At 40.4% G+C, this 25180-nt stretch overlaps 1 protein-coding gene across 4 annotated transcripts in view; it reads left to right on the top strand.

Moving 5' to 3' along the window:
• The first annotated feature begins 1450 nt into the window (after positions 1-1450).
• LOC106567417 (glutamate receptor 1) overlaps positions 1451-25180 on the top strand; it is a 93003-nt gene continuing 69273 nt past the window's right edge. For 2 of the 4 annotated variants that reach the window (XR_001320064.3, XM_082960206.1), the window contains exons 1-2: positions 1451-1888; positions 2080-2214. Coding sequence is in view for 3 of the 4 variants with exons in the window: in XM_082960206.1 (XP_082816332.1) it covers positions 1804-1888; positions 2080-2214 (220 nt within the window). In the remaining variant the exon portion in view is untranslated. The remainder of the gene's footprint in view (positions 1889-2079; positions 2215-25180) is intronic. The other 2 variants (XM_014136625.3, XM_014136626.3) reach the window with 2 other exon arrangements.

Below are 25180 nucleotides of genomic sequence, written 5' to 3' on the forward strand. Positions count from 1 at the left end.
CTTTTACCTAGTAAAGAAACATGCATTTTTAACCTGTGTCAGAAGTAATTGGAGAGTTGTCCTGCCAAGGGGATGTTTTACTACCTATGGTTTTACTTTTGCTCTGCAGTTTTAAGTAATGTTGAACCTCTTTGTATCGCTGCATTGTCCCGTGTCGTTTAGTTGGTAGAGTATGCTACTGTCACGCCCTGACCTGAGAGAGCCTTTTTTATGTCTCTATTTAGGTTGGTCAGGGTGTGATTTGGGTGGGCATTCTGTCCTTTTTTCTATGCTTTGTATTTCTTTGTTTTGGCCTGGTATGGCTCTCAATCAGGGACAGCTGTACATCGTTGTCGCTGATTGGGAGTCATACTTAGGCAGCCTGTTTTCCTTTGGGGTTTGTGGGTAGTTCATTTCTGTTTAGTGTGTTGGGGACTGACATGACATGACGCATGACATGACATGACATGACATGACATGACATGACATGACATGACATGACATGACTGTTTGGCTGTCGTTTGTGGGTTCTTTGTGAAGTGCCTTTTTTCATCCAAAATAAAAGATGAACAAATTCCACGCTGCACCTTGGTCTACTTCTTCAGACAGCCGTTACAGCTACTTGCAACGTCAGCGGTATGGGTTTGATTTAGTTGGTAGAGCATGGTGCTTACAATGCCAGGGTTGTGGGTTCGATTCCCACTGGGGAAAAGTATGAACATATATGCACTCATTATTGTAAATTGCTCGGGATAAGAGCATCTACTAAATTCTAAAAAATATATATTGTTTTAAGCCTTTCAAGTGTTCGAATAGACAGGACCAATTGTTTCTGCCGTTTGCAAAAACATACACTATGGCGCCAAATCCGCCAATCTAAACAGAAAAACAAATATTATGCTGTCCAAAAAGAGCAAACACTCTCAAATATATTCTCTGTCAGTGTCTCTCCCATGATCCAAAGTCATAAGGCTCCAGACAAGAGAACAGTCGTGGGTTCAAACAAGGCTGTAATGAGGTTATTATCAGGCCAATCAGGCGCCCATTCTTTTCCGATGTTCTTGAATAGTGCGCGCAGAGTTGATCTCGGTTGCCAGTGAAGACAAATCCGTAGTCTTGTTTTCTTATTTCTGCTCCAGCAGCGGAATTTAGAAAACTTTGTCCTATATGCTATTATGTGAAAGAGCAGTTGATTGGGCTATACATTTTATAATCTGCAATAACCTAATAAAGTGTCAATATTTTTACTATTCTTGTGTACATAAATATCATTATTAACTAATCCGTTTAGGTTACACTTTATTACCAAAAATAGACAGGTAAAGAGCTGCATGCTCAATCATTATGCCATAAACGTCTTGGCAACTCCACTACTTTAACAGTTACGAAAGTAGTACAGTCTGGGCAAGGGATTTGGGCATTCCCAGTGCTGTACCAATTTATTTAACCGTCATTTTCAGAGTGGGTGAATACTGCGCTAGAATGACAAAACCATCGTTCCCTCCCATTTCATACTGATATAATAATTGAAGCTCCGCAGACTATATCTAATGTAGGTAGGGCTCTCAGTCGGTTCGTTTATTGGCATGGTTATTCTTCTTAGGTCTGCGCGCACAGCAGAGTCAGCGAAAGAGAGCGCTACCATAGGGAGAGAGCGGTTCTGACGCTGCTATGAGACCAGGCTGCAATACAGTTCTGCAAATTCAGTTGGTCTATTACAACTATGGATGCATTGTGAGTCAGTGAACTGACAGAGCCTTGTGAGGAACAGAAGCAGACCTTTTGGAATTTGTCTCTTTGTTCGTCGCCAATGCAAAAGGAAATATGCAGCGAAGCTTTACCTTGGTCTTTGTCAGTTTTTGTGTTGGGTTTTGCTATGGGTCAAGTTTCCCAAGTAATATAAATATAGGTGAGTATTATCAACACGGAATGCTTATTATATCACTACTACATCTTGTTAGTTTGACATCTAAACTGAGTTGCATGACAGTCTCCATACGTCAAATGTTGTAATACATTCAAATATTCGTTGTATGATGACAGTTGACGTGAACCTACTTTCAACCTTGTCTTCAATGATTTTTTTTGTCTTGCTAACAGGGGGATTGTTCCCAAAGGGCTCCCATGAAAATGAGGTTTTTCATTTTGCACTCTCCCATCACCAGGATATCCCCAAACTGGTACCACAAGTGGATATGGTCGACACTGCAAGTAGCTTTGCTATGACATATGCATGTAAGTTTAGCCTTTATCTCCCGAATGAAGAGTACATGTAATTGCAGTGTTCCCACTTTGATGACAGTTAGTGTTCAAGGTGTTCAAATGCTGCCTGGATTGCATTAACATCTGTTGCTTTAATAAATGTCAAAGATAATGTCATTCACCCCTTCTACATTCTGACATTTTGATTTTGGAGTTAGGAAATGATCCTACCTAGGCACACATACCTCCATAAATCTGCAGTTTTCTGATAGATTAAAACATTTTAATGCACCATATGTTGGCATCATGCAACTACTTTTTTTTTTTGTCTTTCATTTTGTCTAAGGAAGCTGCCCAACAGTTGGAGAATAATGGGCATTAAGGGCGCCAGAAACTACTGAGAGGTGTTCTTTTATTAATCATTTATCAACCAACAGGGGGAGTTTAGCTGTGTGTGTGGGGGGGGGGGGGGGGGGGTGATGTGCAACAGCACTATCAGGGAACCATCATTTACGAAATATGAGAAGCAAATTAACAGCACTACCAGGGAACCATCATTTACGAAATATGAGGAGCAAATTAACAGCACTACCAGGGAACCATCATTTACGAAATATGAGGAGCAAATTATCTGAAAAATACACAACCTGCTCAATTGAGTAGCCTATAATAAAAACATTTCAGGCTGTCTTCCTAAGTTTTCCTCAAGCTTCCAAGAATGTTAACCTCAGCCCTGTCTACATAAAAGGCATTCGACTACCAGGCAGTGGTTTTGTGTTCAGGGCTCTTGTTATAAGAGATCAGTGATTCAGTATTGTTCCTGTCAATGCCTCCTGATTCTAGACATTCGTGTGAGCTGTTCAGGATATCAGGATTTGCTTTAGGAAGGAGAAGCTGTGTTTTTATCAGTTGATTTAAATAGTCAATGTCTATCTAGGTTATGTACTGTACATGTAAATGAACTGGGGTATCTAGGTTACGTGTATGTATTGTACATTTAAATAGACTGGACAATCTAGATTCTGTACTTTACATTTAAATAGACTGGACAATCTAGATTCTGTACTTTACATTTAAATAGACTGGACTAATCTAGCTGTGTGGACTAACACAGCTAGATTATGTATTGTGCGTTTAAAAAGATGTAGACTATGTAGGTTATGCACTGTAAATTAAAATTTTTCTTCAGATAGCACAATTGATCTTAGTCATGATCAACGTCATACTGATACTTGGCTGTATAAGACAGTAGACAACCTATTGATGGATTTCACGGTCACGTCACTCTATTGTTATGGACGTTCTCAGCCCGACTGACTCCCATTCTGACTGTGCTGCCCCAGGCATTCTCAATGGGGGCCAATGATGATTTTGTCTTAAGTACACTATAGTGTCTTGGGAATACAAGGATATTTTTTAAGAAAGCAAACCATTAGTAGGAAACCCTTTTTGTCATCGTTATGGTACTGTCAGATTTACTTTAGACAGATGGCTATGTTGCCATAATCTAGCAACCATCATCATGAAAAACATAATTGAATTGCCCAGGGTGAGTGAGAGGAATGACAAGACATGGAGAGCCATAATAACAGTTACAATAATAATGTATAGTAGAATAATAATAACATCCAATTATTCTATTAGAACCATTTGCTAGGCTACCAATAACTCAGAGAAACTACTTGATGCCTACCATGGTGAAGGATTAATGCGGAATGCATTGAGGTTATTCAGGCTAATGTGTCTGCATGCATCACAAACACGTTCACACACATCTACAGCCAGGGTCTCAGGAAGTGCAGACACAGCTGCCTGCTTTTCCGAGGCAGCACAGTATCACACCTGGTAGAGAGCTCGGACACACATGGGAAATGGAGTTAGTGGACTCTTGACAGTCTCTTGTGCCACACATGACTTAAGGTGTCCCACATAGCTACATGTCTTAAAGGGATATTTCAGGATTTTGTCAATTCTCCAGAGTCAGATGAACTTGTGGATCAAAATGTTATGTCTCTGTGTGCAGTTTGAAGGAAGTTGCTAACAAACGTTAGCGCAATTGCTAACTAGCTTCACCGCAATAACTGGGAGTCTATGTTAACTGCTAGCATGCTGTCATTGCGCTAACGCTAGTTAGCATTGGCACACAAAACTAGATCTACCTTCATACTGGATGCAGAATCATCAAAATGGTATCCATGGGTTCATCTGATTCTGGGGAAGTAGAATTTGCCAATATCTAATAAGAAATGCACATATTTGCAACATGTTTTTTTTCTGGAAACATGAATGAAGTCGGCCTAAATATTTTGGTTACATTTTGTTAATACACTCCAGGACTTGTCCAGAGCAGATTGTGGATAAATACTTTTCATCTTTTTATCTGTAAAATACTAAAGACATAAAATGTACGTAAGACATAACAGTTACGTAAAATGCATTTTTGGCGCATTTTTCCAAAGAAAATGTTATCTAGAATAAAAAATGTACAACATATTAACCAATTCCCTCTGGGCAGGTCTGGATAATATAGCTAAGCATAACCACACAAAATGTGAAATGTGGTGAATGCAGATTCTTCTGAAGCTGAGAAAAATTAATTGCCGTATGGGAAGAGTCTGACTTTTGGGAAATTGCAGTTAAAGACAAGTACACTGAAATAAGACTACCAAATGCCAAACGCCAGTTTAGATCAAGCCACCATCTCTTCAAGTAAGTTAGTGAATATAGTCCAGGTTGTAACATTCTGTATGAAATGGGCTTTTAAATTATGTGTAATTCAATGTAGCGAGCTTTGAAATGAATGATCTATGTACATTTTAAAGTGGTTAAAATTCAAAATTTGACATTTTCATGTTTATTTTTTGCAAATACTAATATGAACGGACCAAAATGTCAACACATCTCAAAATTGATAGTTCGATGCAAAAATGCCATTTCAGCCTGGTCTTAAAATACCTATAATGTATTCAAACATTTCTATAAATACTTGATAGCTCCAGTGCAGACTCTCTGACCACCTAAAGCTAACCACCACAAGTGTATCGGTTGAAGCCATAATGTCATGCCCTGTATCCTGACATCAGGCCTATAGAGGGCAATGTTGGGGCATAGACAAAATAAGTGGTGATGGTTACAGTGTATTCTAGTCCAGTAAAACCAAGTGCTGTTTATTCAAAAGACTGGTTTTCCAGTGAAAAGGTTGAGAAAACCAATTTCATTGACTAGATATACTAGTTCACTAATCAATCGTGTCTAGAATTGTCATTCATTTTGGAGGCACAAACAGATAAAGATGGACTAAGTCCATCCCAAACCGCTATCTGTATGATTTATCAGTGCTGGAGTATTGTTTTGTTGAATTATACATTGTACTAGAAGCTAATCCTCCTTGAGTGAAGAAGTTTCCTCAGTAGTCCATGGGTCAGACTAGAAGTTTGTCCACTTTGGGGTGGCAAAGATTTGATGGTATTAAATTGTTCCCCACTAGCCCCTGATCAAATTGATATATGATAACCTCTCCAAAAATGTAGTTATCTATGTTTTTCACACCTATATATGTCTTGTTGTATGGGAGTCTATGCAATTGAATGTTCACAGGCAGATTTTTGATAAAGGATTGTTGAGACAAGTAGGAACGTTCACATGCTCATTGAAAATTAGTTTATCAAAAAACAATACTCGAACATTCTATTGGATCTATTGGATCTCATCTTAAGACCAGGCACCACAGGCTAAAATGACATTTTGAGATTTGGGTATTTCGATGATTTAAAATGAGTATTTTCAAAAAGTCATATCATACTACCGTCATCAAAATGTCATGAATTGCAATTACTTTTAAAAGGCCATTTCATATAAAATGTTACGAACTGGAATATATGTAGTAACTTACTTCGAAGAGATGGTGATTGGTTCTAAATAGGTGTTTGAGGTTTGGTAGTGTACTTGTCTTTAACTGACATTTTCCACACACCAACTCATTTTTATAAGCCTCAGAAGCATCTGTATTCACCACATTTGTGTTGTTATCCTTAGACGCATTCTCCAGACGAATACATAGGGAATTGTTGATATGTTGTCAAACTTTTATTCTAGATACCATTTCATTTTTTTTTAAATGCCAAAAATGTATTTTAGGTACAGTTGAAGTCGGAAGTTTACATCCACTCCACAAATTTCTTGTTAACAAACTATAGTTTTGGCAAGTTGGTTAGGACATCTACTTTGTGCATGACACAAGTCATTTTTCCAACAATTGTTTACGAACAGATTATTTCACTTATAATTCACTGTATCACAATTCCAGTGGGTCAGAAGTTTACATACACTAAGTTGACTGCTTGGAAAATTCTACAAAATTATGTCATGGCTTTAGAAGCTTCTGATAGGCTAATTGACATCATTTGAGTCAATTGGAGGTGTTCCTGTGGATTATTTCAAGGCCTACCTTCAAACTCAGTGCCTCTTTGCTTGACATCATGGGAAAATCAAAAGAAATCAGCCAAGACCTCAGAAAAAAATTGTAGACCTCCACAAGTGTGGTTCATCCTTGGGAGCAATTTCCAAACGCCTAAAGGTACCACGTTCATCTGTACAAACAATAGTACGCAAGTATAAACACCATGGGACCACACAACCTTCATACCACTCAGAAAGGAGACGCATTCTGTCTCCAAGAGATGAATGTACTTTGGTGCGAAAAGTGCAAATCAATCGCAGAACAACAGCAAAGGACCTTGTGAAGATGCTGTAGGAAGCAGGTAAAATGTATCTATATCCACAGTAAAACAAGTCTTATATCGACATAACCTGAAAGGCCGCTCAGCAAGGAAGAAGCCACTGCTCCAAAACCGCCATAAAAATGCCAGACTACAGTTTGCAACTGCACATTGGGACAAAGATCGTACTTTTTGGAGAAATGTCCTCTGTTCTGATGAAACAAAAATAGAACTGTTTGGCCATTATGCCTATCGTTATGTTTGGAGGCAAAAGGGGAAGCTTGCAAGCCGAAGAACACCATCCCAACCGTGAAGCATGGGGGTGGCAGCATCATGTTGTGGGGGTGCTTTGCTGCAGGAGGGACTGCTGCACTTCACAAAATAGATTATGTGGATATATTGAAGCAACATCTCAAGACATCAGTCAGGAAGTTAAAGCTTGGTCGCAAATGGGTCTTCCAAATGGACAATGACCCCAAGCATACTTCCAAAATTATGGCAAAATGACTTAAGGACAATAAAGTCAAGGTATTGGAGTGGCCATCACAAAGCCCTGACCTCAATCCCATAGACATTTTTGGGGCAGAACTGAAAAGGCGTGTGCGAGCAACGAGGCCTTCAAACCTGACTCAGTTACACCAGCTCTGTCAGGAGGAATGGGCCAAAATTTACCCAACTTATTGTGGGAAGCTTGTGGAAGGCTACCCGAAACGTTTGACCCAAGTTAAACAATTTAAAGGCAATGCTATCAAATACTAATTGAATGTATGTAATCTTCTGACCCACTGGGAATGTGATGAAAGAAATTATAGCTGAAATAAATCATTCTCTCTACTATTATTCTGACATTTCACATTCTTAAAATAAAGTGGTGATATTAACTGACCTTAGACAGGGAATTTTTACTCTGATTAAATGTCAGGAATTGTGAAATACTGAGTTTAAGTGTATTTGGCTAAGGAGTATGTAAACTTCCGACTTCAACTATACCTTTCTGTAGTATTTAACAAAGAAAAAATGAAAAAAGGATTTATCCACAATCTGCTATGTAGAAGTACCGTCCTGGACTGTCTTAACAAAATGAAACCAAAACGTTTAGGCAACTCAATATTAGGAAGGTGTTCTTAATGTTTGCTGTACTCAATGTATATATTCTTTATTTATATATACACACTACCGTTCAAAAGTTTGGGGTCACTTACAAATGTCCTTGTTTTTGAAAGAAAAGCACATTTTTTGTCCATTAAAATAACATAGAATTTATCAGAAATACAGTGTAGACATTGATAATGTTATAAATTACTATTGTAGCTGGAAACGGCAGATTTTTAATGGAATATCTACATAGGCGTACAAAGGCTCATTATCAGCAACCATCACTTCTGTGTTCCAATGGCACATTGTGTTAGCGAATCTAAGTTTATCATTTTAAAAGGCTAATTGATCATCAGAAAACCCTTTTGCAAGTTTGTTAGTATAGCTGAAAACGGTTGTCCTGATTAAAGAAGCAATACAACTTGCCTTCTTTAGACTAGCTGTGTATCGGGAGCATCAGCATTTGTGGGTTCAATTACAGGCTCAAAATGGCCAAAAAACAAAGAACTTTCTTCTGAAACTCATCAGTCTATTCTTGTTCTGAGAAATGAAGGCTATTCCATGCGAGAAATTGCCAAGAAACTGAAGATCTCGTACAACACTGTGTACTACTCCCTTCACAGAACAGCGCAAACTGTCTCTAACCAGAATAGAAAGAGGAGCGGGAGGCCCCGGTGCACAACTGAGCAAGAGGACAAGTACATTAGAGTGTCTGGTTTGAGAAACAGACACCTCACAAGTCCTCAACTGACATAGTAGTACCCGCAAAACACTAGTCTCAACATCAACAGTGAAGAGGCGACTCCGTGATGCTGGCCTTCTAGGCAGAGTTCCTCTGTCTAGTGTCTGTGTTCTTTTGCCCAATCTTAATATTTTATTTTTATTGGCCAGTCTGAGATATGGCTTTTTCTTTGCAACTCTGCCTAGAATGCCACCATAACGGAGTCGCCTCTTCACTGTTGACATTGAGACTGGTGTTATTTAATGAAGCTTCCAGTTGATGACTTGTGAGGCGTCTGTTTCTGGTGACCGGTTTGCTGATTTCAATGTTGTGAATAGAGTGCCCCCTGGTGGCGTTGGGGTTATGGTATGGGCAGGCATGAGCTACGCATAACGAACACGATTGCATTTTATCGATCGCGATTTGAATGCACAGAGATACTGTGACGAGATCCTAAAGCCCATTGTCATGCCATTCATCCACCGCCTTCACATCATGTTTCAGCATGATAATGCATGGCCCCATGTCACAAGGATCTGTACACGATTCCTGGAAGCTTAAAATGTCCCAGTTCTGCCATGGCCTGCATACTCACCAGACATGTGACCCATTGAGCATGTTTGGGATAATCTGGATCAATGTGTTTGATAGCATGTTCCAGTTCCCACCAATATCCAACTTTGTACACCCATTGAAGATTGGGACAACATTCCACAGACCATAATCAATAGCCTGATCAACTTTTTGTGAAGGAGATGTGTAACGCTGCATGAGGCAAATGGTGGTCACACCAGATACTGACAGGTTTTCTTTTTTTAAGGAATCTGTGACCAACAGATGCATATCTGTATTCCAAATCATGTGAAATCCTATATTAGGGAATTATTTATTTATTTCAATTGACTGATTTCCTTATATGAACTGTAACTCAGTAAAATCTTTGAAATTGTTGCATGTTGCATTTATATTTTTGTTCAGTCAAGTTAAAGTAAAATCTGTTTCCATTTATAAAGCGTTTATAGCTAAGCACTTAATATTAATCAATTGTACAGTTTGCCACTGCTCTATAACAACAAACATTTATATATGAATTCTATGCAGTCAATGTAATTTAATTAATATTTTCCCATTCATAATGGATTTATGAAGAATTTAAAAAGAACACGGACACAACACAGAATTGTAAAGGAAATATTAACATTTTATATCAATTTTCCAGATGTAGAACATAAAACATTTGCTGAGGAGATCGCCGAAGAATCCTACTATTGACATATTTCAGTTTGACTTTCAACAAATATTCACTGCATTGAAATTCAATTCCCCATTTCAGACTCGTAGCTCGCAATAACAATTTTAGTGAGTAAAACATACTTACACAGGGTGGTATAGATAGCTAGCATTTCCCCCTTATTCACTAATGTAGCTAGCTAGCAGCAAGCTAAGCCCCTGGCAATGTCAACACGTTTTCCAACTTGGTCAATAAACATTACAAAATCATCATAAAAACTCATAAAACATTTAGTTAACAATGGTATCTATCTTACTATTTGAAGACTTACATTGTACTTTTGCACATTATGAACCTTTTAACATGACAAATTAAGCGACAGAAACATTATGCCTTTTTTTTCAATTTGTCTGCACAGCCACAGAAGGAAAGTGTGACAGGTCTTTGAAATGTCACTTCCTGGTGACCTCTCGCTTCTACAGAAATTGTCCATAAAACTAATTAAACATTTAGTTAACCTTTTGGTTCACTATTTCATGACTGAAAGTGTACGTACAATGGCTTGCGAAAGTGTTCACCCCTTAGCATTTTTCCTATTTTGTTGCCTTACAACCTGGAATTAAAATGTTTTTTTTTGGGGGGGGGGTTGTATCATTTGATTTACAGAACATGCCTACCACTTTTAAGATGCAAAATAAGACAAACAAGAAATAAGACAAAAAACGGAAAACTTGAGCGTACATAACTATTCACCCACCCAAAGTCAATACTTTGTAGAGCCACCTTTTGCAGCAATTACAGCTGCAAGTCTCTTAGGGTATGTCTCTATAAGCTTGGCACATCTAGCCACTGGGAGCTTTGCCCATTCTTCAAGGCAAAACTGCTCCAACTCCTTCAAGTTGGATGGGTTCCACTTGTGTACAGCAATCACAGATTCTCATTTGGATTGAGGTCTGGGCTTTGCCTAGGCCATTCCAAGACATTTAAATGTTTCCCCTTAAACCACTCAAGTGTTGCTTTAGTATTACACTTAAGGTCATTGTCCTGCTGAAAGGTGAAGTTCCGTCCCAGTCTCAAATCTCTGGAAGACTGAAACAGGTTTCCCTCAAGAATTTCCCTGTATTTAGCACCATCCATCATTCCTTCAATTCTGAAAAATTTCCCAGTCCCTGCCGATGAAAAACATCCACACAGCTTGATGCTGCCACCACCATGCTTCACTGTAGGGATGGTGTTCTCTGGGTGATGAGAGGTGTTGGGGTGGCACCAGACATAGCGTTTTCCTTGATGGCCAAAAGCTCAATTTTAGTCTCATCTGACCAGAGTACCTTCTTCCATATGTTTGGGGAGTCTCCCACATGCCTTTTGGCAAACACCAAACATGTTTGCTTATTTTTTTCTGGCCACTCTTCCGTAAAGCCCACCTCTGTGGAGTGTACTTCTTAAAGTGGTCCTATGGACAGATACACCAATCTCCACTGTGGAGCTTTACAGCTTCTTCAGGGATATCTTTGGTCTCTTTGTTGCTTCTCTGATAAATGCCCTCCTTGCCTGGTCTGTGAGATTTGGTGGGTAGCCCTCTCTTGGCAGGTTTGTTGTGGTGCCATATTCTTTCCATTTTTTAATAATGGATTTAATGGTGCTCCGTGGGATGTTCAAAGTTTCTGATATTTTTTTACAACCCAACCCTGATCTGTACTTCTCCACAACTTTGTCCTGACCTGTTTGGAGAGCTCCTTGGTCTTCATAGTGCCGCTTGCTTGGTGTTGCCCCTTGCTTAGTGGTGTTGCAGACTCTGGGGCCTTTCTGAACAGGTGTGTATATATACTGAGATCATGTGACAGATCATGTGACACTTAGATTGCACACAGGTGGACTTTATTTAACTAATTATGTGACTTCCGAAGGTAATTGGTTACACCAAATGTTATTTAGGAGCTTCATAGCAAAGGGGGTGAATACATACAGTGGGGGAAAAAAGTATTTCATCCCCTGCTGATTTTGTATGTTTGCCCACTTACAAAGAAATGATCAGTCTATAATTGTAATGGTAGGTTTATATGAACAGTGAGAGACAGAATAACAAAAAAATCCAGAAAAACGCATGTCAAAAATGTTATAAAATGATTTCCATTTTAAAGAGGGAAATAAGTATTTGACCCCTCTGCAAAACATGACTTAGTACTTGGTGGCAAAACCCTTGTTGGCAATCACAGAGGTCAGACGTTTCTTGTAGTTGGCCACCAGGTTTGCACACATCTCAGGAGGGATTTTGTCCCACTCCTCTTTGCAGATCTTCTCCAAGTCATTAAGGTTTCGAGGCTGACGTTTGGCAACTCAAACCTTCAGCTCCCTCCACAGATTTTCTATGGGATTAAGGTCTGGAGACTGGCTAGGCCACTCCAGGACCTTAATGTGCTTCTTCTTGAGCTACTCCTTTGTTGCCTTGGCCGTGTGTTTTGGGTCATTGTCACGCTCCCTTTAAGAGTGTGCTCTAATCTCAGCTTGTTACCTGTATAAAAGACACCTGGGAGCCAGAAATCTTTCTGATTGAGAGGGGGTCAAATACTTATTTCCCTCATTAAAATGCAAATCAATTTATAACATTCTTGACATGCGTTTTTCTGGATATTTTTGTTGTTATTCTGTCTCTCACTGTTCAAATAAACCTACCATTAAAATTATAGACTGATCATTTCTTTATCAGTGGGCAAACATACAAATCAGCAGGGGATCAAATACTTTTTTTTTTAAATTTCACTTCACCAATTTGGACTATTTTGTGTATGTCCATTACATGAAATCCAAATAAAAATGTTTAAATTACAGGTTTTAATGCAACAAAATATGAAAAACGCCAAGGGGGTGAATACTTTTGCAAGGCACCTTGCAAAGCTGTCATCAAGGCACAGGGTGGCTACTTTGAAGAATCTCACAATATAAAACATATTTTGATTTGTTTAACACTTTTTTGGTTACTACATGATTCCATATGTGTTATTTCAAAGTGTTGATGTCTTCACTATTATTCTACAACGTAGAAAATAGTCAAAATAACGGAAAACCATTAAATGGGTAGGTGTGTCCAAACTTTTGACTGGTACTGTACATGGTTTAGTGCTATCACTATGTTGAAGCCAATACTTTCGGCTATAGGGAAAACTGAGCTGTAAGCTACAGTATGTGTGTGTGGTGGAAGTGGTGAACAGCATATTTACAGTACACACCTGTTTCCCCTCATGACAGTTGTGAAAAGTCATAGCTGGGAAGACAATCATGTTAAAGGTCCATGTGTAATACAGAACTAATCCTGTGTGATTACGTCATTATAGCAAGAAATTGTTACCTAAGTGACGTTGGTGTCTCCATGGAGCTTGTGCCTGTTATGTGAATTGTTTAGCGGGGCCCTGCCTCAATGAACCCATTTAACCTTTTCATGAGCGAGTTCGAAATAACTCTAACGGTCGCCCCAAGGAGGTTCTCACCCAAGATTTGACAGGTCAAATGATGCGGTGAAGTTGTCCTGTTCCCTTAGCAGAAAAACACCCCCAAAGCATAATGTTTCCACCTCCATGTTTGACGGTGGAGATGGTGTTCTTGGGGTCATAGGCAGCATTCCTCCTCCTCCAAACACGGCGAGTTGAGTTGATGCCAAAGAGCTCCATTTTGGTCTCATCTAACCACAACACTTTCACCAGTTGTCCTCTGAATCATTCAGATGTTCATTGGTAAACTTCAGACGGGCATGTATATGTATTCTTGAGCAGGGGTACCTTGCGGGCGCTGCAGGATTTCAGTCCTTCACAGTGTAGTGTGTTACCAATTGTTTTCTTGGTGACAATGGTCCCAGCTGCACAAGATCCTCCCGTGTAGTTCTGGGCTGATTCCTCACCGTTCTCATGATCATTGCAACCCCACGAGGTGAGATCTTGCATGGAGCCCCAGGCCGAGGGATATTGACAGTTCTTTTGTGTTTCTTCCATTTGCGAATTATCGCACCAAATGTTGTCACCTTCTCACCAAGCTGCTTGGCGATGGTCTTGTAGCCCATTCCAGCCTTGTGTAGGTCTACAATCTTGTCCCTGACATCCTTGGTGAGCTCTTTGGTCTTGGCCATGGTGGAGAGTTTGGAATCTGATTGATTGCTTCTGTGGACCGGTGTCTTTTATACAGGTAACAAGCTGCAGTTAGGAGCACTCCCTTTAAGAGTGTGCTCCTAATCTCAGCTCGTTACCTGTATAAAAGACACCTGGGAGCCAGAAATCTTTCTGATTGAGAGGGGGTCAAATACTTATTTCCCTCATTAAAATGCAAATCAATTTATAACATTCTTGACATGCGTTTTTCTGGATATTTTTGTTGTTATTCTGTCTCTCACTGTTCAAATAAACCTACCATTAAAATTATAGACTGATCATTTCTTTATCAGTGGGCAAACATACAAATCAGCAGGGGATCAAATACTTTTTTTTTTTAATTTCACTTCACCAATTTGGACTATTTTGTGTATGTCCATTACATGAAATCCAAATAAAAATGTTTAAATTACAGGTTTTAATGCAACAAAATATGAAAAACGCCAAGGGGGTGAATACTTTTGCAAGGCACCTTGCAAAGCTGTCATCAAGGCACAGGGTGGCTACTTTGAAGAATCTCACAATATAAAACATATTTTGATTTGTTTAACACTTTTTTGGTTACTACATGATTCCATATGTGTTATTTCAAAGTGTTGATGTCTTCACTATTATTCTACAACGTAGAAAATAGTCAAAATAACGGAAAACCATTAAATGGGTAGGTGTGTCCAAACTTTTGACTGGTACTGTACATGGTTTAGTGCTATCACTATGTTGAAGCCAATACTTTCGGCTATAGGGAAAACTGAGCTGTAAGCTACAGTATGTGTGTGTGGTGGAAGTGGTGAACAGCATATTTACAGTACACACCTGTTTCCCCTCATGACAGTTGTGAAAAGTCATAGCTGGGAAGACAATCATGTTAAAGGTCCATGTGTAATACAGAACTTATCCTGTGTGATTACGTCATTATAGCAAGAAATTGTTACCTAAGTGACGTTGGTGTCTCAATGGAGCTTGTGCCTGTTATGTGAATTGTTTAGCGGGGCCCTGCCTCAATGAACCCATTTAACCTTTTCATGAGCGAGTTCGAAATAACTCTAACGGTCGCCCCAGTGTGAGTTGTTTTATTCACGTGACGTCAGAATGCACTCACCGTTCCAAAATGTGATTGAATGCAACAAGACAGTTAACCCACACTGCCCTCAAACCAAGGTACACTGCCTGCTAGTTATCTATAGGCTATGTTTCAACTTGTCAATTTCAAATAAATTTCTAACAAATTAGATTTTCTTACAACAGTTTGAATTGAGGTGTGTTCCGCCTCATTAATTCACATAAGAAGTAGTCCCTTTCACTGTTGCGGACAATTTATGTTTGAGGCGGACAAACTTCTCTCTTTGACGAGAGCCCAAGCGTTTCCCCAATTAAGTATGAAGACATTGCGCATCTAGTCAGAACAGGCCTTGCACTAACTTTTTCCCCCTAAACATTTTCTGGCTGGCGGCCACATTGCCTTCCATTGTTTACAAATAACGTGTGCGTTACTATCAAAGTAAGGCCCTTATTTTCTGTATATCGTGTTGTCCTTTCTACTATTGCATACCGTATGTATGTATGGAGAATAATGTATTGTGTTTTATTCAAATTTCTTCAAGTACTGGTGACAAATCATGCATTCTGATTCTTGCATAGATTGTAATAGACACGTGTGTAAAATACTTTGAAGGTTGTACTGATTATGAGCTTATGCTAAGATTTTGTCCAGCTATGTGTGGTGCCATGTTTGTTGACATTATACAATGCATTTTGGTTGCCACTTAAGGGTCTGTCAGACCAAAGGTGTTAGAAAAAAAGGAGGCGAAGGGATAGTTCACTGGACTAACTTATGGTGCTAACAAGACAACTGGGAACTCGGAAAAATATGAGGTCAAATCATGACGTCAGTGATCTTCAGGTCGGAAAGTCAGAGCTCTAGAAAAATCATGGGAATGGAGAGGGGTTGATTGGGGGATGCCCAGCTCGGACGCCAGGGTAACGTCCATGATACTCATATTGGCCTCCTGAGTCGATGAGTACCTGGAGAGACTTGGACTGGTTGCTTCACAGCAGGGTGGCATGGAGAGGAGGGTGAGTAAGAGGAGAAGAACAATTATCTTTAGGACCCACCAGAGTACTCACGCCAACAAATGAGCTGGGTCTCTTGAAAGGACAGGTAAACACAAAATGACCGACAGTACCGCAATACAGACAGCTCTGGGTGTTCAGTATGCCAACGCGGTCGGCTGGAGGCACCCTAGCCCTGCATCGGCTCGGGAAGAGGCAACTCGGCAGTCTTCGGAGGCTCTTGGATTTACTCGGGTAAATTCGGATTCTCTCGGGGTCTTCCGTAGTTCATCAGATGCAAGGTGGGCTCCTTGAGTGAGCGATTGGGACGGCAATCAGACCTCTTCTCCCTCCTACATTCCCATAACCGTCCATTGATCTGGATGGTTAAGGTGATGAGTGAGTCGAGAGCCATCGGTAGTTTCCGGGCTGCAAGCTCGTCCTTTACCCCCACCGATAATCTGTGCATAATCTGTGCTCCAGTTCTTGTATACACTGTAACAAGTACTCAGAGTACGACCCTGCCTCACACAGGAAGCGGCGCAGGTCCTAATCCAGGCACTTGTCATCTCCCGTCTGGATTACTGCAACTCGCTGTTGGCTGGGCTCCCTGCCTGTGCCATGAAACCCCTACAACTCATCCAGAACGCCGCAGCCCGTCTGGTGTTCAACCTTCCCAAGTTCTCTCACGTCACCCCGCTCCTCCGCTCTCTCCACTGGCTTCCAGTTGAAGCTCGCATCCGCTACAAGACCATGGTGATTGTCTACGGAGCTGTGAAGGGAACGGCACCTCCATACCTTCAGGCTCTGATCAGGCCCTACACCCAAACAAGGGCACTGCGTTCATCCACCACTGGCCTGCTGGCCCCCCTACCTCTGAGGAAGCACAGTTCCCGCTCAGCCCAGTCAAAACTGTTCGCTGCTCTGGCACCCCAATGGTGGAACAAGCTCCCTCACGACGCCAGGACAGTGGAGTCAATCACCACCTTCCGGAGACACCTGAAACCCCACCTCTTTAAGGAATACCTAGGATAGGATAAAGTAATCCTTCTAACCCCCCCCCCCCCCCCCTTAAAAGATTTAGATGCACTATTGTAAAGTGGTTGTTCCACTGGATATCATAAGGTGAATGCACCATTTTGTAAGTCGCTCTGGATAAGAGCGTCTGCTAAATGACTTAAATGTAAATGTAAATGTACTCAGTTAATATTTTTCAGGCAATGGGTGCAGTCATATTGACTTTGACTTTGTTTATTTGCCTCTTATAGTGAATGGCATTCTGGGATTAGGGCATTTTTGGTTGTCAAATATAAACAAACATGGCTGTCATCATAAAGAATTTGGCTGCCGTTAGCTGAGCTGACACATATCTCTTTTCTAAACAATATTACATTTCTCCCTTGTGCTCACCAGAGATGTGATACATTGTAAACAGCTAAATTAGGTTTCATTTTTTTGTCAGCGCATATGTTTGGCTGTGGGTGTGTTCCATGTGATGTTTGGATGATGAAGTTTGCATTTATCTTTTACAATAAAAGATCAAACTGAGGACTAAAGTTGTGAAGCCCTTTATTTCTCATCAGTACAAACATTGTTTAGATGCTTTTCAGACAAGAATGCTGTTTACACACATTTGTTGCATCATATGTTCTGTTGCTACTGTGCCAATCACGTATGTGCGATGGTACGCCGCAGGGATCACTCAACAATGATCACAAATATCTGATCGTACACGTCAAAGGGTTAATCTATTATTCATTACATCATAACTAAACTGATTATTTTCTGCAGTTAAGAATTGTGAATATGTGGTATTAACTCTGGGGTAATGCAGAAGGGGAAGTGCAGTTGTTAAAAATCTTTTTAAGTAGGAGGGGATTGAAAGTATTTAGCAGCTGTAGGACATATGTTCTCCTGTGGTTAGGCTCTGTAATGCTTAGATTACGATATCAAGGGGAGTAGCAGGTATCCAGATGATAGCCATACTCCATAAACGGTGGAAAGACATTGCTTGTTTGTAGAAAATGACAATGTGATCTGATACAAATGGGGTGCAGGAGCAGCATGCTTGATCAGGAGCCTGTGGTGTTGTCCTTCGGGGGAGGGCAGTGGCCACTAGGCATGACACGGACCTCAATGTGGGCAGTTGGACAGAAGAGTACGTGGGAATCAAAGGCTACGTGTTGTTGTCCTCTCCAGTGCGCATGGGCAATTCCATGGTAACGGAATTACGCTGAGACTCAGATTTTCACTTTCAAATGTATACCAAACAAAAAAACTTTGAATCAAAACTTTAACAAACCAAGCACTTTACGCACAAGGACTACTTTTAACTATTTCCACAGAAAATTTTACAAAAACACATTTACATTAAGAACTGTCCAGATACAAACTGAGGGAGATTTTACTATAATTCTGTTACCAAACTTTGGTTGTGCACATTTTTTCCAGTAAATGTTTTTTAGATTTGTATTTACTGTGTAAATTGTTCAAAATAGTCATTGTCCAAAGAGTCTCAGTGTAATTCCATTACAGGCAAAGATATTGTGCCGCCTTAAGCCCCTGGTCTCCTCCCATTGTTTGGGTATTCTATGCTTGTCAGTCCCAGACTACTGTCTCTCTATTGTGTGGCATACATCCATCAATGTGAGTGCATTGTTTGCCTCCTGCCTAAAGGTGTGGCTAGAATATTGAGGAATGAGTAACGTGACTATCTAATTTATTGTCTGATGCAGCAGCATCAATTTACATTGATTCTGAACAAAGGCACCATATTGTGTATGCCTGTAACAGCTGCTTTCAATAGAAAATGCAGAGCAATTGATCTTGGTAACTCTTGAGGCCTAAGGGAATTAATGTACAATATGTCTGGATAAAACAATTGTCATGTTGTCAAATTTTGAATCTGTGTATGTGTGCATTTTGTCACATGAATAGGACATCTGGACTAACATGTGCAATCCTGTACACATTGTCTTTCTCAGTTTGAGCATAACATGGGGCCTTGTATTTTTCTAAGTCAAGGTGTTTCCAATAGATGTGTAGGACTATGCATTCCAGCAGTAAGAGAGAGGCACAAATAAATTCAGTCCCCACTGTTCAGTCCTGTCAGGACACCCACACTAGTAGCACGTCATCCTTGTGTCAGGCTGTCCGGTGTGTTCGTTTCATCCGTCAGAGAGTGCTTTTGGTCATCCTCCCAACACGTCAGCTCCTTCATGGTGGTGACATGCAGCCAAGCCAGACGCCCCAGTCATGTCACTCAACCACAGCCCCACAGCAGCCTACATGGTGATAGCAGTGTTTATGTTAAACACACACAGAGAGCAGAAAGCCTCTCTCCTCTCCTTCCCCGCAGTCTTTTCAACAACAAGTCCTTCCTGGCTCTCTTTCTCCACACACTACCGCTGAAGGTTCTGAATCATGCAGCCAACACCTACATTTTGTGAGGCATTGTCTCTGAAGCAAGGATGAGCTGCAGGCCCTGCAGGCCCTATTAGCAGGGTTCTGGGATCTTTAAAAATAAAGCGCTGTCACACTTGGGCATTGTCTTTAGTTCGCTGTTGTGGAATAGGTTGGTTTTAGGGGGTTTCTATGTTGATTGTATGTGACATATCTCATTAGCTTGATATAATTTGCCGACAGGAACAGGCCCAAGGTCAGAGAGGACAGCTGGTCTCCTTGTGCAGGGTTGTTCAGATATACTGTCTGTTTTTTCAGTCCACTCATATATATATGAGCTTTAAGTATTTAGTTATACATGGTATGGCCATATTTCAGACCTATTTTATGAAATGGCTTAGAACCCCTAAACGACTTGGTCCACATTAAGTGACATTATGTCTGTATCCTTCTTACACTGGGTGAATTAGTGTCACAACAGTTGGGAGTGTCACTAGGGCAAATCACACAATTGACAGAGCTCATGTAGCTATAGTCTGGTGCAGTCTGGCTCTACTGATAGTGGCTATGGCAGATATCTTTTGGGAATCATAAAGCACCAAATCTCACTCAATAAACTCTGTAACAAGTTAACTTTTTTTGCACCAAAGCCAGCAGAACATGAGGGCAGATTGAAAGCATTACAATTCACGTTAAGAGCCTGAGTTTAGGCCTAAGAAGTGGATTGTATTGAGATCTGGCTCTGATTCATGATGAGGCCTGGCTCCAGTTCCAGCATGATGCTCGTAAAAGTCAATATGTGTTATCACTGTTTGTCAACACAAAGTGCTTCAGCAATGATACGGCTGTGTAAGACAGTCCCAACTGGACGGCCAGTCTTTATTTGATCCTCTCTGTAGCAAGAGAGCAGGCTGCCAGAACAGAGAGCCCCAGCTGCCATCAGCTGATCTTCACTGGGGAGCCAGAGGATCAGAGAGGATCGTTCACTTCTGGAGCGTTCTGCATCTCCCAAAAACACCCCAGGAGAAACACCTGTTTTTCTCACTGCTTAATCCAGGCTGTGACATGAACTACCTCAATTGAGAACAGTCCAAGGTCATGCTCATGAATAGCAATGTGTTGTATACAGTGATGGAAAAAAGTATTTTATCCCCTGCTGATTTTGTACGTTTGCCAAAGAAATGATCAGTCTATATTTTTAATGGGAGGTTTATTTGAACAGTGAGAGACAGTATAACAAAAAAATCCAGAAAACCGCATGTCAAAAATGTTATAAATTGATTTGCATTTTAATGAGGGAAATAAGTATTTGACCCCCTCTCAATCAGAAAGATTTCTGGCTCCCAGGTGTCTTTTATACAGGTAACGAGCTGAGATTAGGAGCATACTCTTAAAGGGAGTGCTCATAATCTCAGTTTGTTACCTGTATAAATGACACCGGTCCACAGAAGCAATCAATCAATCAGATTCCAAACTCTCCACCATGGCCAAGACCAAAGAGCTCTCCAAGGATGTCAGGGACAAGATTGTAGACCTACACAAGGCTGGGATGGGCAACAAGACCATCACCAAGCAGCTTGGTGAGAAGGTGACAACAGTTGGTGTGATTATTCGCAAATGGAAGAAACATAAAAGAACTGTCGATCTCCCTCGGCCTGGGGCTCCATGCAAGATCTCACCTCGTGGAGTTGCAATGATCATGAGAACGGTGAGGAATCAGCCCAGAACTACATGGGAGGATCTTGTCAATGATCTCAAGGTAGCTGGGACCATAGTCACCAAGAAAACAATTGGTAACACACTACGCCGTGAAGGACTGAAATCCTGCAGCGTCCGCAAGGTCCCCCTGCTCAAGAAAGCACATATACATGCCCGTCTGTAGTTTGCCAATGAACATCTGAATGATTCAGAGGACAACTGGGTGAAAGTGTTGTGGTCAGATGAGACCAAAATGGAGCTCTTTGGCATCAACTCAACTCGCCGTGTTTGGAGGAGGAGGAATGCTGCCTATGACCCCAAGAACACCATCCCCACCGTCAAACATGGAGGTGGAAAAATTATGCTTTGGGGGTGTTTTTCTGCTAAGGGGACAGGACAACTTCACCGCATCAAAGGGATGATGGACGGGGCCATGTACCGTCAAATCTTGGGTGAGAACCTCCTTCCCTCAGCCAGGGCATTGAAAATGGGTCGTGGATGTGTATTCCAGCATGACAATGACCCAAAACACACAGCCAAGGCAACAAAGGAGGAGCTCAAGAAGAAGCACATTAAGGTCCTGGAGTGGCCTAGCCAGTCTCCAGACCTTAATCCCATAGAAAATCTGTGGAGGGAGCTGAAGGTTTGAGTTGCCAAACGTCAGCCTCGAAACCTTAATGACTTGGAGAAGATCTGCGAAGAGGAGTGGGACAAAATCCCTCCTGAGATGTGTGCAAACCTGGTGGCCAACTACAAGAAACGTCTGACCTCTGTGATTGCCAACAAGGGTTTTGCCACCAAGTACTAAGTCATGTTTTGCAGAGGGGTCAAATACTTATTTCCCTCATTAAAATGCAAATCATTTTATAACATTTTTGACATGTGTTTTTCTTGATTTTTTTGTTGTTATTCTGTCTCTCACTGTTCAAATAAACCTACCATTAAAATTATAGACTGATCATTTCTTTGTCAGTGGGCAAACGTACAAAATCAGCAGGGGATCAAATACTTTTTTCCCTCACTGTAGTTTGTATGAAATACAATGCCGGGTAAATTATGACGAGATTAAAAGGTACATGGGAAAATGTACTGTGGTAAAAGGAGATAACAGAACTGTGGAGTCTTGTATTGCCTTTGTATCTGCTAAAGAGAAAGATGTGTATCTTGAAAGTAATAAAATATACTTTGTCAGCTTCTGGTATCTTTGGCATTGGAGGAAAAATGGCCCTGGCTTTTACAAGGACAAATTAATCAGTAGTTGTGATTTAAATGGAAACAACATAGCGTACACAGTAAAGCTAATCAAATCAGCACAATATAATCAGACAAATTAGCATAAGTATATTAATTCAAATCAGCATTACACAAGTCACTCCAATTCTGATACTTTTTTGGGTCTGTCTCCCCTAAAGGGGCAATCTGAATTTGAAACAATAACAACGCGTTCTCGTAGCCACTATTTCGGTAATAAGCTGATGGATGGGGCTGGATGCATTGACCATTCATGATATAAAATTATAGTTAAAAAAAAATACTTGTTTTGAGGCTATACAGTGTTTGTTTACATTTACTTTGTTTACAAACATTGTGTCACGGCTGTTAGAAGGATCTGACCAATACGCAGCATTATCGTAGTTCAACATCTTTTATTCAATAGTGAAACTAAATGCAATAAACAATAAACTGGGAATACAAAATAAGAAAGCCTTGACGCAGAGCAGGCATACACTACTCACAAAATTAATCACCCACAAACACCAGTGAGACAAACATCAACTTAAATATGGTCTCCAATTAGAGACAATGACAAACAGCTGCCTCTAATTGGAGGTCATGCCAAACAAAAACTAATCTAAAAATACAAAAACTAGAAACTAAACATAGAAATACACAAAACAGACAAACACCCCCTGTCACGCCCTGACCTACTCTACCATATAAAAGAACAACTTACTATGGTCAGGACGTGACACATTGAAGTAAAACAAGCTTATATTTTGTGTTCTGATGGGCTACGACAGTTAAACTTAGCTCATGAGGCATTTATAACTTATATTCTTCAAAAATCTATGGGTACCTACCAATAATTGAAGTCCATAAATTGATGTAGCAACTGCAGATTGCCCCTTTAAAAGGTACTGTTTGGTTAGCATTGTTTTCTTTCTCCACTGAACAGCCATGTCTACTTGAATGAAGGCAGCTGAGTCGCTAGCAGATGAAATACATACATCAAAGCGTTCTATATAGGCCATGTGTATACAGCACCATTGCTGCAGTCCTTTATCATGTCATTTTATGGCAGCAGCTCTTGTCTTTTTAGATGGCTTTTGGCTCCAGGCTGACTCCCTGCATGAGACTCATATTGAATAACAAGCAAACAATTGAAACTGAAACCTGCAGAGAGATGCAACAATGAGTGACAGTGCAGAAATGATTGCGCTAAACCATGGAAAGAAATTAAATATATACACAGACATGAATAAGATAAAAGGAACACCAGCTTAGAGAATCAATGGAGGACTGCAAAGACAGCTGTCACAAACATCCCATCCCACACACATTCTGTCTCTTCTTTAAAAGGTTCCCAGAATGTTTCATTAGGTTGTGGGAACAGTCTGGTGAGAATATTATGGGTTTCCAAAACACCACACCTGTCCAGTTGTGCTGACATTCAGATAGCTTTTGTATCAGGGTGAACAAAACAATCCTTTGATGTTGCTAGAATGTTTACAGAAAAGACGTTGAGTACTTTAAAAGGTTCCCAGAACATTTCATTAGGTTGTGGGACCAGTGTGGGTACATTTACAAGAGAGGTTCCCAAAACACAAGATATGCTCAGTTGTGTTGACATTTGTTAGGTTGCAAAGGACATTCCTATAGTGTTGTAAGAATGTTGACAAAAACACCTGGACTAAGTTATTATTTTTTTTGAATATTTAATTAAGTTATAGGAGTTGTCTGAGATGTTGCAAGAATATTCTTGTGATATTCACAGTTTCCACAGAACATTCCCACAATATTGCACAATTTCCAAATACAGTAATTCTGTTTTTATGACATTCATAACATATTTGTTTTAGGTTTAAAGTGGAGCTGACAGCATTTTAGCAACAAATATTATAAAAAATCTGTTCATATACACCCCCAGGAAGAATGACACTTCCAATTTTTTTTTAACTTAGGACATTCCTATAAGAATCAAAATGGGTACATAACAATACTTTAAGTCCAAAAATGTATGTAGCAACTGCAGATTGCCCCTTTAAAAAGGTACTCTTTTGTTAGCATTGTTTTCTTTCTCCACTGAACAGCCATGTCTACTTGAATGAAGGCAGCTGAGTCGCTAGCAGATGATATGCGTACATCAAAGCGTTCTATACAGGCCATGTGCTGAGTAGCGCAGCGGTCTAAGGCACTGCATCTCAGTGCAAGAGGTGTCACTACTGTCCCTGGTTTGAATCCAAGCTGTATCACATCTGGCCGTGATTGGGAGTCCCATAGGGCGGCGCACAATTGGCCCAGCGTCGTCCGGGGTAGGCTGTCATTGTTAATAAGAATTTGTTCTTGACTCACTTGCCTAGTTAAATAAAAGGTTAACTAAAAAATAAATGTAGACATGGTCATTATCACGTTTTCATAAATTCTTACAAATGTTTGAGAATTACGTATACTAAGGCATTTGTGAAAATCCTCTAGCAATATAGAGTGGGAAAGTGGCCGTGTGTTTGGACAATTAATAGACACTGCAGTAATTAAAAACAAATAAAACATCCGACTCGTCCAGGACCGGAGTGTACGCAGACCGGTGCAACATAGCCAAATCAGAGCTACTGAAGGCCTTTATGCAAACAAGCCATTGCCAGACAGGCCTGCCACCATTCCCTTTGAACTGGACTGTGTGTTTACAGGCAATTGAAACAGTGCGACTTTAAAAAGTTTGGACACACCT

This window comes from Salmo salar, chromosome 13 (assembly GCF_965601325.2).
Source record: "Salmo salar chromosome 13, fSalSal1, whole genome shotgun sequence".
Classification (NCBI taxonomy): Eukaryota; Metazoa; Chordata; class Actinopteri; order Salmoniformes; family Salmonidae; genus Salmo; species Salmo salar.